Source organism: Mauremys mutica, chromosome 4 (assembly GCF_020497125.1).
Source record: "Mauremys mutica isolate MM-2020 ecotype Southern chromosome 4, ASM2049712v1, whole genome shotgun sequence".
Classification (NCBI taxonomy): domain Eukaryota; kingdom Metazoa; phylum Chordata; order Testudines; family Geoemydidae; genus Mauremys; species Mauremys mutica.
In genome coordinates this window covers 8,414,494-8,441,401 of record NC_059075.1, presented here as the reverse complement: position 1 = coordinate 8,441,401, position 26,908 = coordinate 8,414,494, and the positions used below count along the sequence as shown (strand labels likewise).

Sequence of the window (26,908 nt, the reverse complement as noted above, 5' to 3'; positions counted from 1 at the left end):
AGTGACTCATCCAAGAAGCTGAGAACAGAGCCCAGATGTGCTTTGTTTACTGGACCAGTCTAGCTCTCTGTTGGTGTGCTCCCAACAAAGGCTGTTCCAGAGAATGAGGTCCTACACCCCAGTTCTGCAAGCAGGTACATGTGTGATGACTCTTACGGCCTGGCATTGACTTCACACACTGGACACAGGTCCATCCACATGCTGCAGGATCGGGGCCCTGCTAAGTTAAATCCTTCCTTTGGAAGTTTTCTAGTGATCTTTTTCCTGTAGGTTCTCGAGCAAACCTGTTAATGGTGGTCTGTTGATTGTCCTCCAAAGGAAGCTATTTCCACACTCAGGCAATAACTCATCTCCTCTCTCAGAGCAAAGATATTGACCTAAATTATGGCCCTCCGAGAGAGAGAGCATGGCTGCAGAGGTGAAAGATGTGCATGCAGTGGATCGCACATATTCCTCACGTAGCAGCACTCTGCGAGAAATGCCCAGGTAGCACTGCAGTGCGGGCATTGTAGGTAAAATGGAGATGGCACTTGCCTTATTAGCTCTGTGTCCCACAGTTCTTAATATCCCCAAGACATGCACCTTCTGGGATTGAATATTCTCCTGCCTAATGGCTTTTTCCAGCCTGCTCCAGAATAAAGGCTGTATGTGCTGAAGAGGGTTAAACCACGCTTGTTTCTTGGGGTTGGCTTTATTGACAGTCATTCCCTGTAATACCCCCTGTATTCCAGCCCATGCCTCCTCTCCTAGCTTGGCTACCCCTAGGGCTCCTTCTGCGGGGCCTCTGACTTGCCGCCTGGCCCACTCTTTCAGACTTTCATGCCCTCTTTAGCTCTGTGTAGGCTAGTGGCTGGAGCACAGGACGGGGACTCAAAAGATCTGCGTTCAGTTCCTAGCTTGGCCTCCTGGGTGAGTCTGGGCAAGTCACTTCCCCTCTCTGTATCTACATTTCCCTCTCTATCTAATGACGTAGCCCTCCTGTGTGAAGTGCTTTTAGATCTACTGATGAGAAGCGCTCTGTAAGAGGTAGGTGTTTTATTATTATCACCTGGAAGGCCTCCCTTTACGTGCAGGGTGGCGTTACATAGGATTGGAAGGGATGTCCTGGCTCATTGGGTCCAGGCCCCAGCTGTCGCAGGCAGCCCCAGGAAATAATCACATTTATCAATGTGTCAAGATCTGCCTTGAAACCTGTTAGATTGTTTGTTTGCTCCCACTACTCCTGTTGGGAGGCCGTTCCAGAACCTCCCTCCTCTGATGGGTAGAACCCTTCTGATTTCCAGCCTAAATTTACTCACGGACAGTCTATACCTCTTTGTTCTTGTGACCCCCTTACGCATTAGTTTAGCAAGCAATTCTCCCTCCCTGGGGTTCCTCCTGCTGATGTATTTATAGAGAGCAATCAGATCCCCTTGCAGCCTTCGTTTTAAACAAGCCCAGCTCTTTTGTTAACCAGCTACATTGAGTCTGCAGGGTTCCAGCCAGCAGGGGATGGAGCAACAGAAGAACCCAAGTACCCAGTCACACAAAGGGTTTGTCTGTGTTGTGGGGGAGTCTCCAGATAATCTCTTGGTGGGTCTGAGTAACCCGAGGGTGAGACAGATGTTTGCACTGTTAACACAGTGTTAACACTTTTTGTTATTTGCATGTGGATCACTCAAGTTCAGCCTGAAGGGTTTGTTGTTTTTTTAACTCTGTCCTTTGCACGTCCACCGTCCTGAGAGTAGAACGCATGATTTCCTTGTGAACTCAAGTACCGGTGGTTTAAACGTAACAGCATAGGCACTCAGTTACTATGGCCACAAGTAACCACCTATATTATTTTCCTTCCCTCCCCTTCCAAACGTCATACCGAGCTATGCTACACCAACTGGGTACGTGAGAGAAGGAAGGTAGGTTTGATTGAATGATAAGTAAGAAGGAGCCAGGGAGATCAAACCACAACTGTAGATGTGAGGATTGTGTGTGTCAAGTTTTGGTGTGAACTCTGCATCATGCTCAGCTTTACAAACAACCACCCTCCTGATCTTTCCACCCCCTGCAGAAAGCGGTAGAACATTAATGCTCATGGCAGAACACTCTCTGAATATGCGGCTGCAGTGGCATACGTGCCTTGTGGAATGAATAAGTTATGAGAGATGCAGTAACCTGCAGGTGTAGAGCAGCGGAAAGAAGTGAGCATACTAGTGCATATCAGGCCCATCTTCCTGTCCCGCCACTGGCTCCCAGTCAGCTTTTGGTGCCAGTTTAAAGCCTTGTCCTAATCTTCAGCTCAATTAATGGATAAACCCCAAGGTAGATTGAAGAGTTCCTCTAGGACAATGCAGCTCACAGATATCACGGCAGTGTGCGTGAGAGCCAAGGACAAAGCATTCTCAGTTGAGGAGATCTAGCTATGGAACAAACTTCCAGGGAGAATCAAGGTCCGGCCAATCCAAAGACTGATGATCTCAAGGAAATGCTACACGCCCTTCCTCTTCAAAAAGGCCTTCTAACTGTGAGAATACCTTTCCCCCCTTCTGCCCAGCAAATCTCAACCAACCCACAATCTGCCCAGCTCCTGGAACAAACGAAACCAAAAGTACGTTAATAAATTTTTAAAAAATCAAAACCAAAACCTACCCCAAGCAGAGCTTCTACCCCATAAAGGGAGAAGTGCCAGTGACTCTGTGAAATCCTCAGGGACTTCACTGTTGCTAATAACTTTACATGGAAGGTGTCCAGCCACTGTACTTATGGACAGTGGTATTAAACCTTAAGCTAAATAGATAGGACAACTGAAAATTCCTGATGGTCATCTTACTTTACAGGCTAAGCAGGCTTGGAAGTGGTTAGTGCTTGGACCCACTGAAAATCTTTGGGGAGGTTTTGGTGGTTACTCTTAATAATTGTATACGCTGAGGACTCAGGGTCAAGAGGAGGGGTAGTGAGTCAGATTGCTATGACTGCACACGCAAATGAGTTGGATCCACTGGCTAGTTAGGCATCTTACAAGCCATTGGCACCCCAGTCACCCGATTTGTATGTGCAGGCGGTAGGTGCACAATAGCATGTGCATTCTTTTGCATGGACCTCCGGCATCTTCCTTAAAACATGTGATCTTCTCTCCTGGCCACTGGGAAATAATACTCTGCGCTGACATTTCTGCAGGTTGAGTTCTGCTCCCGTTTTCTCACTTGGTTCCCACGAACCCCATTCTACCCCTTCCCCTCCTCCATAACCAGATCTCTGCAGAAGGGCTTCCAGGATGTCTGAAGAAAGGATGGGTCTTCCGGCACAAGCAGTACCCGCCTCCCGCACCTTCCCGAGCCCCATGGCAGGATCCATTGGGTTTCCATCCTCTCCATCAGCAGATGGAGAGGAGGCAATCTGGTGCGTGGTGTTTCTAAATGGAACCAGCCCTGACTTTAATGTGACAGAGTTAAATGACTATAAATCAACCCGGAAAGGGAGAATGAGCAGTCACAGTTCCCCTCAAAAACAGCTCAAGAAATAGCCTGGCTCGCCATGCCCCCGTCAAAGCCAAACTGAACACTAGTGGCCTTTTGACCCCACATCCTGTCAGTTATCTTCACCCAGCTTGGAAATCTGAGAGCCTCCGCCCGGAAAGCAGAAAGAGGGATGCTTGGAGCTGGGAAGAGAATCTGCCTGCCAGAGGCAGATTGGTTACATCTTGTTCCATAGCACTGTTTTCTGTACTGCACTTCATACTGGCTTCAGATATGCACCCGCACAAGCCGCGCTCTTACAGAAGGGGGTAAAAATGTGTCGAGGGCACAACGTGAGTGTAATAGAATGAAAGGTACAGGCCTGATGGGCAATAGTTAAGGCACATTACCATCTTCAAACAATAGGGTAAGTAATAATAGTATTTAACCCCGCTATGGAGCCTGATCCAAAGCCCATGAAAGTTAATGGAAAGGCACCTACTGACTCCGATGGGTTTTGGGTCATTTTCATCAGTAGAACCTAAGCATTTTTTATAATGGTGGTCGGCACTGTCATCTCCATTTTAGAAACTGAGCATAAGGCCCAGCTTTTCAAAAGCCGCTTCTAGTTTTGAGCGCATCGGGGCGGGGCCCACAAATCGAGGCCTTGAAAATGAATGACTGCGTCCAAAAAAGGGTGGGACGTGCCTGACATTCCAGAGGAAGTCGGAAATAGAGCAAGGGGCAGATCCCAGGTCTCCTGACGCAGGGGAAAGCTCGCCTCTTTCCTTAGCAGAATGAAGATGTCTCTGGATGTTTTTCTCATGAGACTTTTACTCCAGAATAGTGTATGATGTCATAGGCTTGGTTTTTCGAGGAGCTGAAGTTAGACTAACAGATGTCCAGCTATAAACAAAAGAACAATCAATGCACTTTCAATGAAATTGTATTATTAGATAATCATTCAATGGACCAATAAGTGTTTTCCTAAGGGCTTGTCTACAGGGGGAAATGTACCAAAATAGTTATCGTTATTTTGCTCTAAACCCCTGCGTGAATGGTCTTATTCCAGAATAATTATTCCAGTACAACTATTTTGGCAAATTTCCCCATGCAGACAAGCCCCTCGGGATGTCTCTAAAGAACAATAGCAGAGAAGTTTCCTGGAAAAATTGGAGGAGATCACATAGAAGATTAACTTGATTTGATACCAAAAGTTGGTTGATTCTTTCAGTACACTGGAAACAAAATGCTCTCTTAAATACTGGCGTCATTGTGTAATTAGGAAGCACCTGTAAGACTCTGACTGTGTTTGACAAAGTTCCTGGCTCACTAACTGCTAGTTGAAACGCTGCCTAACTGCAGGGTTTTCAGTGGGCCTATGGGAATGGGATGAAGGGCTTATCGGCCTGCATGCAGCATTGAATCTGAAGCCAGTTAATGGGAGTCTTTCCATTGACTTCATTGGGCTTGGGCTCAGGCCGCTTGTGAGGACTGAAATCTGAAGGGAGTGAGAATAGAGGCTGAGAATCCCCCTCACCATGTGTGCTTAGGGGGTGTGTCTACACTTCAATAAAACACCGGGGCTGAGGCTCATGGGGCTCAGGCGGCAGGGTTATAAAATCACAGTGTAGACATTCGGGTTTGGGCTGGAGCCCAAGCTCTGGAACCTTCCCCGTTGCAGGATGACAGAGCTCAGGCTCCAGTCCAAGTCCGGACATCTACTCTGCAATTTTAGAGCGCCGCAGCCCGAGCCCCGTAAGCCTGAGTCAGCTGACACAGGTCAGTCGCGGGTGTTTTATTGCAGTGCAGACATACTGAACGGGGGCTGCAGACAATGGAGTCCAGGCTCGCACAAATGCCATGGCTGGAGTCCGGCTTAGTGTTGTCAGGCCCAAGAGTTCAAAAAACATCTCCCCAAAATCACAAGCTTGGCTTAAAAAAATCAAGAGATTTAAAAAAACGCCAATACATGTTGAGTTCTGTTGATTTCCTGCCTGGTGTTTGAGGTGGAGGGGTGGGGGTTACCTTTTCCAGCTTTTCTCGGTAACCCTGAGGACTAGGGTTTTTATTAAAAATTCAGTGCGTTGCTGAATTAAATGATACCTCTTGTGTCGCAGCCTTGGTCTGTCTTGAGACTGTAGGGGCAGGAGCTCTCTTGCTATGTGTTTGCACAGCATGGGGTGCCAATCTCCATTCAGGCAGCCAGGTGCTACCGTAATTCGACTACCACTATGATTATTATTTATTGGTATTGTGGAAGTGCCCAGGAGCCCCAGACATAGGCCGTGACCCCATTGCACTAGGGCACAGACCAAACGCAGAACACAATGATGGTTCCTGCCCCATGGATTCTGGGCTGCAGCCATAGGCATAGAGGAGATTTCTGGGTGAGGTCCTATGAATTGTAGTTGCAACCATGGAGCCCTGATCTTGGTTGGAGCCTATAGGTAATAAGGTAATAATTGGAGATATACCAATCTCCTAGAACTGGAAGGGACCTTGAAAGGTCATCAAGTCCAGCCCCCTGCCTTCACTAGCAGGACCAATTTTTGCCCCAGATTCCCTAAGTGGCCCCCTCAGGGATTGAACTCACAACCCTGGGTTTAGCAGGCCAATGTTCAAACCACTGAGCTATCCCCCCCACTCTAGGTGTTACTGTAATACAAATAATATGGAGTTATCTCTTTGTTGCTTTGGATATAGAATCATAGAATCATAGAATATCAGGGTTGGAAGGGACCTCTGGAGGTCATCTAGTCCAACCCCCTGCTCAAAGCAGGACCAATTCCCAACTAAATCATCCCAGCCAGGGCTTTGTCAAGCCTGACCTTAAAAACCTCCAAGGAAGGAGATTCCACCACCTCCCTAGGTAACCCATTCCAGTGCTTCACCACCCTCCTAGTGAAAAAGTTTTTCCTAATATCCAACCTAAACCTCCCCCACTGCAACTTGAGACCATTACTCCTTGTTCTGTCATCTGCTACCTGTCAATAGCACCGGTTGCCTTGGAAATGACTGATGCGTCTGATGCCGTGTTTTATCCGCATTGTGTGATCACAGAGTAGGCATTGGCTGGGCAGTGGTAAAATGTTTGTTTAAGCTGAAACCTCATGAATTGCAAAAGGAGTAAGGAGGGTTACAAACGAAATCTGAGGGTTGCACAGGTTTGAAAAAGGAGCCTGTCACGCATCCTGTTTGGCGCAGCGCCATGAAGGTGGGTATAGAACAAAACACTTGTTACAGCTATAACTATTCTTTGTTTCTCAGGATAATGTTTTAAACTATGTTTGATATTTGAGCCAGCAGCAAATAACGAACACCTATCTGCAACGGGGCATAATTTGTGCCACTGCAGTTTATTATGCCATGTCTCTTTTACAATACATTTACCTCCCAATTATGATCTTTCAGGAGACTTAAAAATACAGCACACGTAAAACCTACAGGGGTTGGTCGTGGAACTTTTCCATTGCTGCGGTGAAGAGTCACAACAGTATTTTTAATTTACAAGCAGCTGACTGATGTCTAGAGGTCACTGCGACCCTCATCAAGAGGCTAGACATACTGTGCTGGATAGAGGATGATTTCATAAGACACGGCTGATATTTGGGAACTTTCACTACTGGATCACGCTCAAAGTTTCTTTTTCCAGTGAAACTTTGTGTAGGACGCAGCGCTCTCTCCCTTGGCAGTTACTCTCCCTGTTGTTCCAAGGTGCTTTTATTCTAGGCAAGCATCAAAACTTTATCGAGGGCCGTAGGTGTGAAGAGCTGATCAGATTCTGTGGGAATTAAAGCAAAACCCAGTTTAACGTTTGACGATGAATCTAGACAACACTTATTTTTGGTAGGGTTCATTATCTTCTGGAGGAGCCACGTTCATTTCAAGGGTTCTGGTTCCTACAGAAAACTCAATGGCTGCCACAGTGATCACTTCAAAAGTGAACTACAGCCGTGGGATAGGCAGGCAGCTCTGGCTCTGCCTCCAACAGCCCCCAAAAGGCTGAGGCTCAACAGAGGCGCACGAAAGAGGGGGACGATCCAGGCCACAAGCAACCTGAGGAATGCATCAAAATCTGGTTCAGCTGAGCACAGTCTCAATTCAAGAAAGCATCCTCATTGTCCCTGCCTATGTAGGGCAGCACTTAAGCACATGCTCAAGTCCCAAGCACCTGCTTGGATGCTGTCCTAAATAGGCTTAGATTTAAGCACCAGCCTAGGTACTTTCCTGAACTGGAGTCTATATGTCTTGTGTCCGCCTGGACACTTCCTAGAAAATCGTAGAATCATAGAATATCAAGGTTGGAAGGGACCTCAGGAGGTCATCTCGTCCAACCCCCTGCTCAAAGCAGGACCAATCCCCAACTAAATCATCCCAGCAAGGGCTTCGTCAAGCCTGACCTTAAAAACCTCTAAGGATGGAGATTCCACCACCTCCCTAGGTAACCCAGTCCAGTGCTTCACCACCCTCCTAGTGAAATAGTGTTTCCTAATATCCAACCCAGACCTCCCCCACTGCAACTTGAGACCATTGCTTCTTGTTGCTTCTTGTATCTGGTACCATTGAGAACAGTCTCGATCCATCCTCTTTGGAACCCACTAACATGACTGTATTGGTTTATGGATTGTTGTGGTAGCCGTGCTGGTCTCAGGATATTAGAGAGACATGGTGGATGAAGGATATCACCTCACCGACCTAGTCCCTGTATTTTGTTTATATTATCTGACAAAAAATAAAATAAAAATGGGAGGGGGCAGTTCAGCTCCGTTTGCTGCTGATCTTTTTTGCCCTTCCCTTTTAAAGCAGCTCTTTCTTTGAGGCTTATTTTGGTTTTGCCTGACCACTGGTGCTTTGTTAAAGTTGTTTGATTAAGCGGCCAAAGATGAGGAAATTCCAAAAACTAAGGTAGCACCTATCACTTTAATTCATCCATGTTGTGCATGCTAACTATATTACAGTACGGCCAGGTCTCACAATTTTATCATGAGGCTTGTGATATCTGGTGGCTTTACTGTAAGCCCCAGCTCCTGGAGTCATGTGATTTATGTGAGCATCTCAGCTTTCCTTTAAAGAATAATAAGAGCATTTCTAGCCCTCGTGATTGAAGAGAAGAGCATGAAAATGTGACCTGAGTGTTCCCTAAAAGTTCATAAACAGAAGGCAAAGAAAGAGAACCTCACATGTATTATTATTAACCCAATCTCATGATTTATCAGGGCCTGACTCATGGTTTTTGAATGCATAGGAGTGGCTATGCTGCTTCTGTGGTAAATATTGAAACCAAAAACGAATATTTTGAGTCTTAAAATTTAACGAGGATTATAAAAAGCTACATATGTGTGACTTGGCTGGGTTAAAGTTGCAGTCTTAAGTTTTGGAAATTCCTGGCTTCTCCTGAGTGTAGGAATTCTCTCCTTTAATCAAGAAAGAATGCTGGATTTTTGCATTTAGCTGTCATGTTTGGAGGGTTTTTTAAGTGTGTGTGGCGGGGAGATAGAAAAATGGGGGCTACTCAGTCTGCAGCGATTCCAGACTCTGCTGGGTTGAGCAATAGAGCCTTAAGAACTTTGATCTGTCGCTACCAGACCTGTCGGTTAGGAGATTCACCCCCCAGTGTAACTTACATGTTCTAATTAGATAAACAGTTTTCTGAACCCACGCCACCCTGAACTGAGGCCTCCGGAGTTCTGCGTTAATGGCCTAGAACATCTTTGCAGCAGCTACAGTTCAGGGAAGTGTCAAGATAGAAATTGCAACACTGCCCTCTTTTGATTAAACGGTGACCTGTGCCTGAGATTGTAAATGTTTTTGATCAGTTTTTGTACAGCACCTAGCACAGTGCAGTCTTGGTCCATGACTGGGGCTCTTTGGAGCTATGGAAGTCCACATAAATAATAATAATTAATTAATTCGGAAGGGTCTCGCCAAGATTTAAAAGTCAAGCCAAGTTTGAAGGAATTAGTTTGCTGGATTTGAAGGTGCGTAAATGTAACATCAGTAAGACAATGTGCTTGTATTGGCCTTCCATCAGGATGTAGGTACTACATATTGTTGGTAATTGTTTGTATTATTATTGTTATTATTATTATCATCATCGTACCTAGGAGTCACAGTCATAGAGCAGGACCTCATGGTGCTAGGTGCTGTACAAACAGAACAAAAAGACAGTCCCTGCCCCAGACTTTGCTGTTGCTGCCAGTGGGGTCTGATCATAGAAATTCAGGGCTGGAAGGGAATGCACCAAGTAAACCTGGACCATCCCTGGCAGGTGTTTGTCCAACCTGTTCTTAACAACCCCCGAAGACGGGGATTCCACCACCTCCCTTGGAAACCGGTTCCAGCGCTCAACTGCCCTCTCGGAGGGCTAAAGGAAAAAATGCACTTTTCTTTGGGATGTTTATTTACTTATGTATTTTTACAGCAAGGGAAGCTTTCGTCGAAGCAGGAAACGTGCTCAGAGGATATGTAACAACAGGACTGTATGCTGAAGATGATGCGTTGGTTCTGTAAGTGTTTGGGGTTTTTCCCTTTTTTGGTAAGAATATGAACTGATCTGCACTTCAGTGAATTCCATTGTTTTTTAAGGACAACGTTCCAGCTGACCGGGCATTACCGTAACTGTTCAAATACAGGTACAAGCCATAGTGTAGAGAGGGCCAGCACTGCTCTGTAAACAGAGATGGGTGACAGGGCATGGATTGCCTGTTCTGTTCATTCCCTCTGGGGGACCTGGCACTGGCCACTGTCGGAAAACAGGATACTGGGCTAGATGGACCTTTGGTCTGACCAAGGTTGGCCCTTCTTGTGTTCTTATGATAGACAACTATGAGAGGACACTGGGCTGGAATGCAGGAGAACTGGATTCTCTCCTGGCTCTGCCACTGACCTCCTGGATAAGTCACTTTATGTCTCTGTTTGAAGGAATCTTTTCCCCAGTCTCAGTTGCTAAGTTTTCGCTTCCTTGTCATCTCACAGCCTTGCTAGTTCTCTACCCCCAGAATCATCTGGGGCAGGCAAGACCAAACTGCTAATGTAAAAAAGAAAAAAAAGGCAGAACCTCCCCTTTTTCAGAGTAGTGTGGGGGGGTGGAGAAAATGTTCATCCCTCTTCATCCATCAGAAAGAAGCAAAAGAAAAAGTCTCCCTCTCCCTTTTTTCCCTTTGTAGGTTTCTTTTAGCTGCTTATTTCTCCCCGGCTTCCTGTGCAGAATGAGCCTGATCCAAATCCCATTGAAGTCCATGGCTGTCCCTCCAGACCCCTTTCCTTCAGCCTTCAAAAGGGCAGCTATCTCCGTTTATACCCTGGCTCCCACGAGTTTCTTTGCTATAAATCCATGTGGCTGGGAACCAATAGAAGGGAAGCCCTTTTCTAGAGTTTTAAAGCCACCGGAGAGCTTTGCTCAAATCCTTGTTGACTCTGCTATATTGCAGCGAGCGGCCGCTGGCCATTTCAGTGTTCAGACACAAGGCGCTAGGTGGTTCCTCTGTGCTGGGAGTCTGCAGTCTTCCCATTGGGGCCGGTGAACATAGACCCCCATTTAGGCTGTGATTCAGCCAACTACTTCATTGCACGCTCACCATTAAAGCCAATCAGGGCCTTCGAGCTCGCTCCGGCGAGGGGCCGAGCAGCCAGGGACACATTTTTAAGGGTATTTGGTTGTCCGAAGAAGCAGCTCGACACCTCGTAGTATTCTCAAAAGCACCGAGGCGCCAGACTCCCATTGACATTGGTGTTTGCAGCCTAGGGACCTATCTGCATCTTTTGGTGCCGAAGTCCCTCTGCAAATCGGGTTCTCCATGCTCAGTCCAGCAGAGCACGTAAGCACTTGAAGCATAGAAGGAACCCCACCGAAGTCAGGGCCAGACTGAGGATCCCGGTGGTCCCTTCTGACTTCAAAGTATATGAGTCAAGCTTAGAGTTCAAGTGCTTTGCTGGGTCCTAGAGTGCTCAGGATCTCACAGGACTGAGACCCTGATGCCTTCAAGTCTCTCTCCCTCCCCAGCCTTGTCCCACAGTGTACTTAATCCAGTCCCCAAGGACATAAACAGTGCGTTGCAGCAGCTTTTGCGTGCGTAAGATGTTGCATTCAATTGTTGTAATAAGCCATTTTCCTGTAGGGCCCATAAATATGCCGTGCCTCTTCCAGCGCTGCTTCTAGCGAGGCGTGGAGATCACAGAATAGATAGCGTCCCGCTATCAAAACAGAGTGCACCGGACATAGTCCAGACAATCAGATCCCAATTACTGGAAACATTTGTAAGTATAATTGCTGCTTACGGTAAAAATAAATGCACTTTCTCAGTTACACGGGGAGTTCATGAGATACTGCATGACCATCTGCAATGTGTTCATAGATGTGTTTAAACAAGTGCTGGGAGGGTGGGGTTATATCTAACTGGTGCCTAGGCCTGGCACCATTCCACTGGAAAGGGGTGAATTTCATACCCACAGACCCGCTGGATTCATGTGTCTGCATTCCAGGCGTTTTAAACGCATCCATAATCTGAGCCGCTTCCACCCAAGGTATAAATGGCACTACTCCATAAAATTAGCCCCTGCGTTCTTCTGGCCTTGATCCTTTCACCCTAAAACCCATCTCACTTTGTTCTCTTGCAGCCAGAAATCACAGTGGAAAATCTCCCTGACTATTTGAGCCTGGAAAAACCCTTACTCATTTTGTTCAACAATGGAGGCCTAAATCGAAGCATGAGAATGGAAATGTTGAGTTTGGCGAATGGAAAAGGCCACGAGGCGTTTCTCGCTTGCTGGATGAACTTGTGAGCGTGAAAAAATATATTTGCTTCTTTCCAGGACCTAGCTCACAGCATGGTTCTGCTGTTACTGAAAACACCATCGAGCTGGTTTTTTAACCTGGTATTCAGTGTGAACTCACTGGCAATCATGGGAAGGATGCCTGCAGAAGCAGGACGTCCATTGCAGTCCTACGTCCATATTCCTCTGCTGACGCTGAGTTATTTAGTAGTGATTAAAGCCTTTAATAACATAGGCCTGGACAACAGCGAAACAGAGAGTGACCCAAAGAGCCAAGTGCAGTCAGGGTTGAATGATGACTGCCAGGGTTCGAGGAAAAGTACTAAACTATCAATTGAATCCTATCCTTGTTCTGATAACTGGTGCGACCCTGGAGTTTATTGTTCGCCCATAGGAGAACAGGGTAAATGAATTCTCGCTGAAGGAGTTCATTTGATTGATTTTACTTTCTGAGTAACTAACGTGAAAATACTCGTGAACAATGCAATGAAGGGCTGGGTACGGGAGAGAACCGAACGTTTTCAAAAGAAGGAGTGAAAGATTTAAAGCAAAAGAAGGGACCAGCCCCGCCCCCACAATCAACCAAATTGTGAAACAGAGCAAAGATAACAGCCAAGAAATGCAGAGTTGCAGGAGGGAAGATTTTTATCTCCTCCCCGACCTATTTTTAATTGTTCCTCTCTGCATTTTTTTCTCTTCCCTGAGGTGCCAAAATAAATGAATCAGAAAGTGCTCTGATATTGAGAACTGTATTGCGGGGCGGGGAGTCATTTAGCTGATGGGGAACGCACATTTTTTTTTTTTAAGGGCAAACAAGCTGGTTGCCAGTAATGTGCGGTATATAAGCGCCCCTGGAATTTTTGGCCTTCTCAAATTCTCCCTGCCCCTGATCCTCCACTGGTCTTTATTTAAAAAGAAAATTCACCTTTTTGGAAGGAAGAAGTGTTGTTTCAAAGAGGAAAAGGTTGTGTCGTTTAAATGGCTAGACTGGGAAGGAGATGCCTGTTTGCTTTATAGCTAGTAAAATGCATCCTCTTCCAGGGTGAAATTCACTGCTGTGCAGAAAACCAGCCCAACTCCTAGGCAGCACTCAGCGTAGGCCTTAAGTGGTTCATAAGACTCATGCTGATCATCTTCACAGGAGTGAAGTCACCTCTGCCCCCTAACCCTCCCCCCACACCACGCCCCTACACAGTGGGCCACACTTCACTCTCACACAGACACATTAGGGCTGATCCAGCTGAAGCACATTTACCATGAAGCACATGAGTAATCTCATTGACCTCAGTGCATCTGGCCACAGGCTTGAAGTTAAGCACGGGCTGAAGTGCTTTGCTGGATCAGGGCAGAGCGCTCAGCACCTCACAGGATCTAGCCTTTGCTACTCATTCCTGTCTAGGGTGACCAGATGGAAAGTGTGAAAAATCAGGACTAGGGGTGGGGGGTAATAGGCACCTATATAAGAAAAAGCCCTGAATATCGGGCTTGTTCCTATCAAATGGGGACATCCTATTCCTGTCTCATTGCTTACGTGTTAGTGACCAAGTTCAATCTGATCTGTTCTACAGGAAAAACACTCCTGTCGGCAGAGGAGTCCTGAAGGCGTATTTCAGCACTCCACCTCCTCTGCCTCTTCTTGCCTGGGTGAACCTTCATTCCGGCGGTCAAGTATTCGCATTTCCTGCAGACCAACCCGTCACCGAAACGAACGTCTTGTCTTGGCTCGAGAAATTAAAAGCCGGGCTCGAGATTCCCAGCGGTAAGTATGCATGCTTGTCTGATGCTTCTAGGCCCCGCGCTCAGTTGTCTGTCATGGTTATTTAATGATGGGAAAGTTCAGTTATTCTGTGCTTGAGCCAAAGCACAAATAGTCCAGCCAGAAAAGACAACTCGGATTCTGCAGGCTGAGGTGCTGTGCTTTGCGGGCTGCTTATTGTCCAGAGCTGGGGGGGAATTGTTCTGAACTGCCATCAGTTTTCTGCAATAAGCCACAAACCTGTATTTGACCCCTGTTATTGAGAACTGGGCTTTCTTAATGCTGATTGCTAGTGAAAAGCCTCCTGAGTCTGCCCCAGCTCTCATACTAGGAACTTTCAGTGCTAGGCATGCAGCCTGCCCGTGCATTTACTGGCAAAGTGCAGTATCGCTGGAAAGGGATCTGGTGCCTCGTACTGGGAATTCTTTGAAGATGGAGTACTGTCGTTATTGGTAACTGTTCAGTGGCTTGTGTGACTCAGGAATTGAGGTGGAAAAAGCCAAAACACTTTTCATAATTCGTCCCTACAACAATATCAGACTCACAATCACTAAACTAACACTCAATTGTGGAGCAACGTGAAATACAATCCTGATGGATTGTTAATGAAACTGGGGCAAAACCAGGTGTTTTCTGAGGAGATAATCTAGGGCCTGATCCAAACCCCATTGAAGTCAATGGAAAGACTCCAGTGGGTTTTGGGTTAGCTTCCTAGTGGCCAATAACAAGATTGTGGACATCCCTTTTTAACATAGTATCTACCATGTGTTGTCCCCAAATCTCTTTCCCTCCACAGCTAAAGACATCTCTACATGCCAATGTACTCTGAGTAGTTTCTGGTTAGTGGAGTCTTTTTCTGCACTGGAATAATTCCTTAGGGATCCTGATTTCCAAACCATTTCCAGTCAATGCCTACAGAACCAACGGCTATATTCTTTACACTACTGTTGAGCTCAGGATAGCACCTGGATCCTATGGCGATAGGTGTAGTGGTGGGGTTGATTGATAGCGGGGATGGCACAGGCAAACAGGAGATGGAACCTGAGTGCTAACATCTAGCACCCTTCCTGTACGACTCTTTCCAAATGAAAATTTGGATAAGCTGGTTTGAGTGGATTCTAGAGTGCTTGTTTAAAGCCGACTTATCCAAACCCAGCAGATGTTGGCAATGTCAGTGCGATTTACGTACAGCGGTTTGGACAAGGGAACACGCTTTTTGCCAACATTCTTGTTGAAATACACGTCCCTTTCTTCCGTCGCAGTATTTCAGAATTTGAGACGTTTTGAGAAGCGCTAAACCCCTGGAGACGGTTTGGCAATTTGTCCCCCTCTAGTGGCAGGGCCCCATATTAGGTTTATGAGTCTGCTACTGCTTCCTGGTAATAGACTGGTTGTTGGTGGAGATTGAACTCCGGACCGAGGGATCTAAAAACATGGGCTTCTACTTCCTGAGCTAAGAATTGGTGTGTGCACCGTGAGGCAGCGGCACACTCATAAAGCTGTTACGTGGTCCGGCAACTAGAGGGAGACAAAGCTCCACACTGTGGTAATAGGTGAGGCTTTTGTGGAAATAAAAGGCCCTCAACAACTGCATCAAATTTTAGTTTGGAAAGAGTCCCAAGACTAATGTATCTCATGCTTTAACCCCACAAACTGTGGAATTACCATTAAAAACATGCGTAAGAACCTTTCTTATCTAATGGAAACAGATCCACCTCACTTCCTTTCAGTACTTTTCTTGGACAAGATAATGATCTCCTACCTCCTGTTGTCAGCAGAGTAACACTTAGTTTCTCACCTTTCTGTCCAATCTCCCAATCTTGTTAGGCCCTAAATGACACCAGTATCGGGTCAATCTCTTGTGTTTCCTCAGCTCTGTACAAACAATCTGAATCTGCTCACCTTATATTGAAGAGATCATTTTCTCTATCGCGTGGGCTTTTCATTTGTCGTTCATTTCACATCCAGCTCATGGCAGGACTGGGGCCTGTGTGTAGAATTCACCCATGGGCAGAGCAAGGACAGTGTCCCAGTGATGTCCCACTTAAGCCCTTTTCAGCCTGTAAGTCCCAGTTTCACCTTCTGTGCATATGTTTATGCCTTGCATACGATATTTCTCTTGGGGCATTTTCCTTTTGTAGAAACCTAGTTCAGCAGGACAGTCAGTCGTTTCTTAGTTCAGGCCCCAGTTCAACAGAGCTTTTAAGCACATGTTTAAGTCCCCACTGAAAGCTTTTGTTTAAATATTATTGTCAGAGGTGTCCCGACTACTTCAGATGGCAGATGTGACTTCCACCTCCTCCCTGTTCAGCTGTGACATACTAATGCACAGGAAGGAGATTTCCTTTGTACTTAGAACAAAGGATTCGTCTCAATACTCGTCCTCTCTTCTATAGTCAGAACAATAGACAAGACATCCACTGTCTACCTTTTTCAACATACTTAATGCTGAAGGTGAAGATTTACAAAACAGCTTTCATGGTGGGTGGGTCCATTCTGGTTCTAGTCAGATAAGCTCAGCGTAGTTCCCTTGTGCAGCAATTCTAGAAGAGCAAAAATAACTTTGAAGCAAAGAGCTTTATTTGCACACATAAGAACGTAATGCACAATACGTAATACACGTCAAACACAATACACATAACACACCATAACCAAAGCCTGTTGGTTTGCATTAAATCTTTCTGGGGACAGAATGGTTTGAAGGAAGGGGATAAATGCGATGCAAAGCTTGAATTTTTTTTTTTTTTTTAAAACCCACAACTTTTGGGGGAAATGGAGATGTTTTGAAAAAAATCCAGTTTCTCATGTGCAAAACAAGAAGATGGTCTTTAGAGTCCTGTCCCTTTAAAACTCCTCTAGCCCTTTGGGAACTTTTTATAGGCACTCACAGTCTTACGCACTGGACTTCACCTTGGAGGGCAAGAGATCTCCTCTACTACAGGAGGAATTTCAAAGGGCCAGGACTGCATATTGTGTTTGTTAAATGACTGTATTATTGTCCTCAATTTGAAGGCCCTGTTTAAAGAAGAAATCCAGTTTCAAAAATACAAATTTTTTCCAGGCCTGAGAAAAACAAATGTCCTGAGTAGGTAATGGAAACTGTAGTGAAACTGTGATTTCCATAACTGACTGAAACTGCTCTGGCCAAACTGTTATCATAGAATCATAGAATATCAGGGTGGGAAGGGACCTCAGGAGGTCATCTAGTCCCACCCCCTGCTCAAAGCAGGACCAATCCCCAGACAGATTTTTACCCCAGTTCTCTAAATGGCCCCCTCAAGATTGAGCTCACAACGCTGGGTTTAGCAGCCCAATGCTCAAACCACTGAGAAATGCTAGGCCCTGGCCTGCACTGAGAATCGCACAGTGAGAGGTCTATAGGGTCGTGCAGTTCTCAGTGCAAGATCTGGACCTACCTGCCATCCGTTGTGTCCCAACCCTCAGTCATTAACTTCTGATTGTATCCTCTTCTCAGCTACTTTGTCTGATGAAGCCTGGAAGCCTCCTCTTCCTGCTTACAATTTCTTACGTATGATGGAGGCCACCCTGCCTAAATTCACAGTGCACACAGTTTATAGTCGTGGTGGCACCGATGAGCTGCAGCAGGCAGAAGAGGTCTCTGAAGAGAAGTCGACGGTCCGAGAGGAGCAGGTGGAAGAACCGGGGCTGGAAGCAGAGGAAGGCCAGTCGCCAGGGAGAGACTTGCGTGGCACGGTCCCAAGACTCGCAGGAAGAGAGAAGCCGCCCAAGCGACACACAGAGCTGTGATGGCAACAATCAGCATACGGGTGCTAACGAAGGCCGTTAGAAGGGTGGCCAGGATGTTTCACCCATGCAGATTCGATGATTAAAATGGTCATAGTGATTCTTTAAAACCAAAAGGGATGTGGTTGTGTGAGAAACTGGTTGTGGAGTGAAGGCCGCAGCAGGATTACGGTTTAAAGCCCAATTTCCAAGCCGATCAAGCGCAGGTCATTTTGTCTAGCGCTACGATCTGTGTTACCGCAGCTGGGCTCTGAGAATGTTCCTGGCTGCTGCGGGAGCATCCGTCAGGTCTCCACTTAAATCTGACCTATTGTATAGCGTTTCATGGCAAATCAGGAAGGGAAATAGCCCGGCGTTCTGCATTTTGCAAGCTGATCAGGATGTGTGAACAAGCTAATTCCTATTGCTGAGGGCTCTGTCCACACACCAAACTATCCCAGTCTAGTTAAAGCCTAGTGTATGTGCAGTTATACTGGTATAAATGTGATTACGCCAGCATAAGGCACCTTTACACCAGTATAAGTGTGTCCACACTAGGGGTATGTCTACACTACCTGCCGGATCGGTGGGCAGCGGTCGATCCAGCAAAGGTCGATTTATCGCATCTAGTCTAAACACGATAAATCGACCCCCGAGCGCTCTCCCGTCGACTCCTGTACTTCAGCGCCGCAAGAGGCGCAGGCGGAGTCGACGGGGGAGCGGCAGCAGTCGACTCACTGCAGTGAAGACACCACAATGAGTGGGTCTAAGTACGTCGACTTCAGCTAGGAGCTGTACGGGTATAATTATGTCGGTAGAAAAATCGCCCCCCTCCCGGAAATAGTGACATCGGTACAAAAGCTGCGTGTGGCGCTGGCCTGAGAAAAGGGGAGCCGAGCGGGGAAGACAAACACACTGGACTTCCCAGGTCTTGGCTTTCCCTGACATGTTTGTGTGTGACTGCTAGCGCTGCTCAGCTGAATCCATCGCCTGCTGTTTCTGAGCAGGGATGGGCCCCGACGTACAAACTGGCTGGCTCCCTGCTGGCAGATTGCAGGCAGCCGTCACCAGTCACGTCACTGTTCCTCCCGTGATGACTAGTCGGGCTGCGACCTGAGCAGACTAGGGCGGGAGAGCGCGGCAGGACAGCCCTTCAGAGCTGTGCAAAAGGCATCCAGAGTCTGCAGCGCCCCAGGCCGGAGAGCCAAGGCTGCTCCGGATGCTGGGAGATCTGTTTCACATCCTCTCCCAGATTGGGAGACGTACTGCCCAGGAAAAAGGCAGCATCCCTTTGGCGCTTGCTTCCCTTTTACAATTGGCGGTGGTGGTGATCGGCGTTCCCTCTAAGGGGCATGGCTGCGCGGGAGGCCGCACACTTAATTAGCAGAGCCGCGCAGGCATGCGCACTGCGCTCAAGGGCCTGGCCACGGGAGGGCCTGGAAGATGGCAGTGGGGTGAGGTGGGGGCTGGTGATGGGAGAGCTTGGGGTGTGCGGGACTGCGGCAATTCCCCGAGCCCCGGGGCCGCGGCGACGGGGCGAGGCGCCTCTCCCTCCCGGCGACGGGGCTGCGGCGACGGGGCGAGGCGCCTCTCCCTCCCGGCGACGGGGCTGCGGCGACGGGGCGAGGCGCCTCTCCCTCCCGGCGACGGGGCTGCGGCGACGGGGCGAGGCGCCTCTCCCTCCCAGCTCCGGGGCTGCAGCGACGGGGCGAGGCGCCTCTCCCTCCCGGCTCCGGGGCTGCGGCGACGGGGCGAGGCGCCTCTCCCTCCCGGCTCCGGGGCTGCGGCGACGGGGCGAGGCGCCTCTCCCTCCCAGCCCCGGGCCTGCGGCGACGGGGCGAGACGCCTCTCCCTCCCAGCCCCGGGCCTGCGGCGACGGGGCGAGGCGCCTCTCCCTCCCGGCCCCGGGCCTGCGGCGACGGGGCGAGCCGCCTCTCCCTCCCAGCCCCGGGGCTGCTGCGACGGGGCGAGGCGCCTCTCCCTCCCGGCTCCGGGGCTGCGGCGACGGGGCGAGGCGCCTCTCCCTCCCGGCTCCGGGGCCGTGGCGACGGGGCGCGGCGCCTCTCCCTCCCGGCGACGGGGCTGCGGCGACGGGGCGAGGCGCCTCTCCCTCCCGGCGACGGGGCTGCGGCGACGGGGCGAGGCGCCTCTCCCTCCCGGCCCCGGGGCTGCGGCGAGGGGGCGAGGCGCCTCTCCCTCCCGGCCCCGGGGCCGCGGCGACGGGGCGAGGCGCCTCTCCCTCCCGGCCCCGGGGCCGGGGCGACGGGGCGAGGCGCCCCTCCCTCCCGGCAACGGGGCCGCGGCGACGGGGCGAGGCGCCTCTCCCTCCCGGCCCCGGGGCTGCGGCGACGGGGCCAGGCGCCTCTCCCACCCGGCCCCCGGGCTGCGGCGACGGGGCGAGGCGCCTCTCCCTCCCGGCTCCCGGGCTGCGGCGACGGGGCGAGGCGCCTCTCCCTCCCGGCCCCGGGGCTGCGGCGACGGGGCGAGGCGCCTCTCCCTCCCGGCTCCCGGGCTGCGGCGACGGGGCGAGGCGCCTCTCCCTCCCGGCCCCGGGGCTGCGGCGACGGGGCGAGGCGCCTCTCCCTCCCGGCTCCGGGGTATAGTGCTTAGATAATCTACAGGTACAAAGCTTGTTTAAAAACTCATAAGATACATGCATCCGACGAAGTGGGTATTCACCCACGAAAGCTCGTGCTCCAATACGTCTGTTAGTCTATAAGGTGCCACAGGACTCTTTGCTGCTTTTACAGATCCAGACTAACACAGCTCCCCTCTGATACAAGATACATATAGTACATAATCTGCAATAACCCACATTCAGATGAATAAATGTAAGTTAAGTTATACAGAGAGTTGGCTGGTTGCTGGTCACGAGCACATGTGGAGTTCTCTGCTAGCAGCAGGGAGAGCTTGCTGGCATAGCCACGATACACAGAGTTACACCCCAACAATTGCCACCTTGGGCCCGATCCTGTTGAAATCTAAGTGCGTTTTACTGCTGACGGTAGTGGGAGCAGGAGTGGACCTTTCACCGCCCCCCAAACAAGGCCCTATACGCTGCTCAAGACCTCCAGGCTTATGGAGGCTTTAAATTATGCCCAGTTTAGGCTCTTTGCTGTCATGAACTTCACTCTTGGTTCATAGGCACAACCAGGAAGGGAAATTCCATGCACTGTTCACAGCTCTTGGAGAGAAAAAAGCGAGGGATTATTGAGGTGCCTATGCGAGAAATCTTTAAATGGGGCCAAAGGGAATGAAGGCAATTAATATCCCCCTCTTTGTCCAATGCACATTTAATGGCAATGAAGCCTTTGTGTGTGAGCAGGGAGAAGTTTACATGACAGCAAGTGCCCCAGTCCAGGTATGCTGCTGTCTTTTATCTACACCAAACTGAATCTAAATACTAAGATCCGAGGCTGGCACTATTCATTTTGGGCCAGATCCAGGAAATGTCCCTGTGCTAAATGTTAAATCGAGATTGGCTGTCTTGTTCTGGCTTGTTCTGAAGTTATTGGCTTGGTTCAGGAATCACGGGGTGGAATGCTATGGCCTGTGTTACGCAGGGGATCAGTCTGAATAATCACAGTTGCCCTAAAATCTATGACTAACTGCTCGGGTGAGTAGCTGTGCTGTGGGACCACGCACCCGAGTAAAGCTGACCCTGTGCAGAAGGGTTTGCAGGATCAGCGCCCTGAGTAGTCCCACTGAAGTCAGTGGCAGTTTTGCCTGAGTGAGGAGCACCGTATCACATCCTAAAACAGGTTAGATTATTCAGTGTAGTTTGGGATTTTTACCTGAGAAGCTTTACTGAATTTTCCGACACCAGCAGAAAACTTAAGACCAGCCTGATCCGTGCATACAGGAGAGAACTCCTCAGATGTCTGATGTATACGGCTGCAATGTTTGGTTATCGTCAGAGTTCTCTTCATCAGCTGACAAAAGGGCTCTGGGTTACATTAATGTATTTGCTTTGTGTCTGAAGCAATCCCAGGGAAGGATAATGGATGGACACAGCAGCAAGAGAAAAAAATCATTGACAAACCCAAGCCATTCAGGTGGTTTTGAGTGAAAAAAAATACTGTGTTTGCAGGAAGAGGAAGAGGTCTTGAATCCTTAGTACGTCTACACGGCAGTGTAACCCCAGAGTCCAGACTCAGGCTCAAGGCTAACTCCCCTTCTGTCTAAACACAAATCACGCTAGTCCAAAGCTCAGACTCAGGGTCCCAGGACCCCCCCAGGGATGTAGGGTCTGAGCCTGAGTCAAGCTGGGATGCAGGGTTCTAGCTGTATTCCTTTGCAGCATAGACACAACCCCACCGGACTCGTGCTCTGGGAGTCTGCCAAAAGTATCCCACAGGCCAACTTTCTTTGTTCTCTGGACAGTCAAGTTTGGTGGACAGTCAAGTTTTCCCATGCTGCACCACAAACAAAGGGCTAGAATCGCCCCTTATTTGGGGAGGATGCTAGGAATTTTGGGATATGGGTGGTTGGACTTGGGCACACATAATGCAGTGTAGATGCAGGAGCCCTAGGTTGGGACCCAGGATTCAACAATTCCTAACCAGGGTTACAAATGAGTGGAGATGCTCAAGTTTTTAACAAACCCAGCATCAGCTCACTCAAGTTCTGCTATTCCTGGGCTTACATTGCAATGGAATAGCATTAAGAGAGATGCAGAATGAATCCATGTCGTGTTTCAAAACAGAAATCCTTTTCAGTGCACTGTATGTGTCAAGGGAATGGAATGAGGTTGTGTGTGTTGGCTTTGTGTGATGTGTGTATTGACGCATTTAAGTTAAATGAAGCACAACTACAGTGAGCATCAATTCTATCCGTTTCCTTCTTGAACATTGAATATTAAAGTGTAATTTCATCTGTTTAAGCCGCAGATCTGTATTTTCCAGGATGTCGTGTTTGAGAATTGCATGTGTAGGGCATTGTGACTTGATATTATGTGCGCCTGAGACACGTGATATTGACCTTTCAGGTCTTTTCAGTGAACACTTTTTTCTTTTTTGACAGTGTGCAGTTTCCTGGGACATAATAAAGCTGGTAACTTTCATCCAGTCGGGAGCATTCCTTTGTGTCTTTGAATTGAGATGAAGGTGAGAGTCAGAGGATAAAATACATAACATGCAAAAGGAATGATGTGATCCTCATAAAATGAAAATCAACTTACTTGGCAAAAGTATCTATTAAAGTCCCTCCAGCACCTGATTGGTCTATTTGAGTCTCTGGGCTCAAACACCATTTGTTAGACATTTGAAAAGGCCTCTGCTCGCTTGTACAATGTGGTGGGGATTTCTTTTCCAGAGACAGGCAGGGGAAAGCAGTTGCAGAGGCACTTGTTCCAGGAAGGAGTGATCATACTTGGCACTTACATTGTGCTCTCCATGTTTAAAGAGCTTTCCAGGAGTAATTGGTTGGGCAGGCATGTCAAAGGCATGGAAAGCATCCGCAGTCCCAGGCTTCCTTTACTCTGGCATAGGGTGGCTGGTTTTGCAGGGAAACCTTGGAGTGCTATCGATCACCTTCTCTTCATGTGCATTTTAATCTTTTCTCTCGTAAACGGTCTGGACATTACCAATGAGTTAGGCCCGCTGGTTCAGCCTCAGTGGAGGAAACAGGCTACTTTTTGTCCTCCTTTGAGTTCAGACTACCCCTGCTGGTTTGCTTTAGCACTGCACCCGGATCCCAATTTGCTCTTGGAGCGCACCTTCCATCACCAGAACAAAGCGTGTCAAACCAACCCGATAGCTTTCTTTGACAGGCTAGCAAGCCTTGTGGATGGGGGGAAGTGGCAGATGTGGTATATCTTGACTTTAGTAAGGCTTTTGATACTGTCTCGCATGACCTACTCATAAACAAACTAGGGAAATACAACCTAGATGGAATTACTACAAGGTGGGTGCAGAACTGGTTGGAAAACTGTTCCCAGAGAGTAGTTTTCAGTGTTCACAGTCATGCTGGAAGGGCATGTCAAGAGTGGTCCTTCAGGGATCAGTTCTTGGTCCGGTTCTGTTCAATGTCTTCATCAATGATTTAGCTAATGGCATGGAGAGTACACTTACCAAGTTTGCAGACAATACCAAGCTGGGCGGAGTTGCAAGTGCTTTGGAGGACAGGATTAAAATTCAAAATGATCTGGACAAACTGGAGAAATGGTCTGAAGTAAATAGGATGAAATGCAATAAGGACAAATGCAAAGTACTCCATTTAGGAAGGAACAACCAGTTGCACACATACAAAATGGGAAATGACTGCCTAGGAAGGAGTAGTGCAGAAAGGGATCTGGGGCTTACAGTGGATCACAAGCTAAATATGAGTCAACAATGTTGCAAAAAAAAAGCAAACATCATTCTGGGACGTATTAGCAGGAGTATTGTAAGCAAGACATGAGAAGTAATTCTTCTGCTCTACTCCAGCCTCAGCTGGAGTATTGTGTCCAGTTCTGGGTGCCACATTTCAGGAAAGATGTGGACAAATTGGAGAAAGTCCAGAGAAGAGCAACAAAAATGATTATAGGTCTAGAAAACATGACCTATGAGGGAAGATTGAAAATACTGGATTTGTTTAGTCTGGAGAAGAGAAGATTGAGAGGGGACATAATAACTGTTTTCGAGTCCATAAAAGGTTGTTACAAGGAGGAGGGAGAAAAATTGTTCTCCTTGACCTCTGAGGATAGAACAAGAAGCAATGGGTTTAAATTGCAGCAAGGGAGGTTTAGGTTGGACGTTAGGAAAAACTTCCTAATTGTCAGGGTGGTTAAGCACTGGAATAAATTGCTTAGGGGAGGTTATGGAATTTCTATCATTGGAGGTTTTTCAAGAGCAGGTTGAACCAACACCTGTCAGGGATGGTCTAGATAATACTTAGTCCTGCCAGGAGTGCAGAGAAGAGGACTAGCTGACCTCTCGAGGTCCCGTCCAGTCCTGCGATTCTGTGATTCTATGATAACTGCTTTCCAGAACAGAGCGCCTGGGAGCGGGACCTTGAAATGAACTGGAGTTTCAGTATCTGGGGTCTGTTGACTTTCCCCTTTAAATTGGCCTGAGGACTCCGTGTGCTGAGTCTGTATTACAGTCTATTCCCTAGCCTAGCCCAGCCCTGTCACCAGGCCTACCCATCGTGAGCTCAGCACGTCCCAATTACTGTACGAAGGATACCCTGCATTGACCTCCTGCTGAGATCCCGACTCTTGCATTGGATAAAACCACTTTAAAACCGTGGAGACCGTTGTACACAAGTGAGATTTGCGTTCCACCCAATGAGCTGGAGACCTCTCCCCGTTGCTGGCCTGGCTGAGGCAGCACTTTGCGTTTCTGTCTCGCTTCACTGACTGTCAGGTACCGTTGCTTGGAGGCTTTAGAGATCTCATGCCAATGGGAGATGGCGAGGGAGTCCAATCTGTCCCACTCCTCCCCGCCCAGCTTTTCTGAACCACAGGGGAGTAGCAGTGTAACCATGTGGAGCAGAGCTCCTTGCTTGGAAGGGGAACATTACTCCAGATCAGCCTACTCCCTTTCCCCATCCTGGAGGCCTCTCTGAACCCAGATCCTTTACACCCCTGCTTTTGATTAAAATATCTCCCAGTTGTCTTCTACCTCATTCTGCACCACTACTGCTAGGGTGTCCATCTCTGCTCACAAGCAGGCTGTGCTATTGGCACCATCATGAGCTTTACAATGCCAGGGAACTATAAAACAAGAAAGACCATACTGGGTCAGACCAGTGGGCCATCTAGCCCAGTATCCTATCTTCCAACAGTGGCCAGTGCCAGGTGCTTCAGAGAGAATGAACAGAACAGGTAATCATCAAATGATCTATCCCCTGTTGTCCATTTCCAGCTTCTGGCAGTCAGAGGCTAGGCCACCCAGAGCAAAGGGTTGCATCTCTAATCATCTTGGCTAATTGCCATTGATAGATCGATCCTTCATGAACTTATCTACTACTTTTTTTGAACCCTGGTATAGTTTTGACCTTCACAACATCTCCTGGCAATGAGTTCTACAGATTGACTGTGTGTGGTATGAAGAAATACTTTTGTTTGTTTGAAACCTGCTGCCAATTAATTTATTCTCATAACACAATTGATTCTTGTGTTATGAGAAGGAGTAAATAACACTTCCTCATTCACTGTTGCCACGCCATTCATAAATTTATAGACCTCTGTCATATCCTCCTTTAGTCGTCTCTTTTCCAAACTGAAAAGTCCCAGTCCTATTAATCTCTCCTCATATGGGAGCTGTTCCAGACCCTTAATCCCTTTTGTTGCCTTTTTCTGAACCTTTTCCAATCCCAATATATCTTTTTTGAGATGGGGCGACAGAACTGCACACAATGTTCAAGGCGTGGGCGTACCATAAATTTATATAGTGGAAATATGATATTTTCTCTCTTATTATCTATCCCTTTCCTAATGGTTCCTACCATTCTGTTCACTTTCTCGACTGCTGCCGCACATGGAGCAGATGTTTTCAGAGAACTATCCATGATGCCTCCCAGATCTTTCTGGAGTTGTAACAGCTCATTTAGACCCCACCATTTTATATGTATAGCTGGGACGATGGTTTCCAATGTGCATTAATTTGCATTTATCAACATTGAATTTCATCGGCCATTTTACTGTGCACCATTGAATGTGATATACCTCATCCTGGCTCAGTACAGGGGCATGGACGAGGTGACCTTTTGAGATCTCGTCCAGCCCTACATTTCTATGAGTCTATGGGATAGATCTCGCCTGTGCCAGCTGAATGCCTGGCATGCAGAGCCAGCATCCCTGGGGAGGAGGAAGAGATGGGAAGTGGAGGGTAAAAGAATGAGAAAAGAGGGAAAAGTAGGAAGGAGAGTGGGGTGGGGATGTGGAAGGATCATGGGTGTTGGAATAAGGTGCTTATTTGTGTCCAGAGGTCCACTTTGCTGTGGGCACTGGGTTTCTCAATTAACCCCTTCTGGGCCAGCGTGGCAGGTGAGCAAGGAATGCCGGCTTAGCAAAGGGATTTTGCACCACCGGCACTTTACTGTAAACAGAGTTACAGATCTTTGGAAAAACAACAAACAGTCCTGAGATGCCACCTCCATGTGTCTGATCTCACCCCTTCTGGGAGCCTGAGAGACCTGGTCAGTATTCAGGCTTCGGCAGACCCCACCTGTCTTCTCTTCCCTCTGTGCAGTCTTCTGGCAGGTGGTGGTGAGTGTCCCA

General features: G+C 48.1%; 1 protein-coding gene across 2 annotated transcripts in view; it reads left to right on the top strand.

The window, feature by feature from the left end:
- TXNDC16 (thioredoxin domain containing 16) overlaps positions 1-18,350 on the top strand; it is a 63,182-nt gene extending 44,832 nt beyond the window's left edge. For both annotated transcript variants that reach the window (XM_045016615.1, XM_045016614.1), the window contains 5 exons: positions 9,853-9,937; positions 11,549-11,687; positions 12,048-12,208; positions 13,772-13,962; positions 17,435-18,350. In XM_045016615.1, the coding sequence (XP_044872550.1) occupies positions 9,853-9,937; positions 11,549-11,687; positions 12,048-12,208; positions 13,772-13,962; positions 17,435-17,727 (869 nt within the window). In that variant the 3' untranslated portion in view covers positions 17,728-18,350. The remainder of the gene's footprint in view (positions 1-9,852; positions 9,938-11,548; positions 11,688-12,047; positions 12,209-13,771; positions 13,963-17,434) is intronic.
- The last annotated feature ends 8,558 nt before the right edge of the window (positions 18,351-26,908 follow it).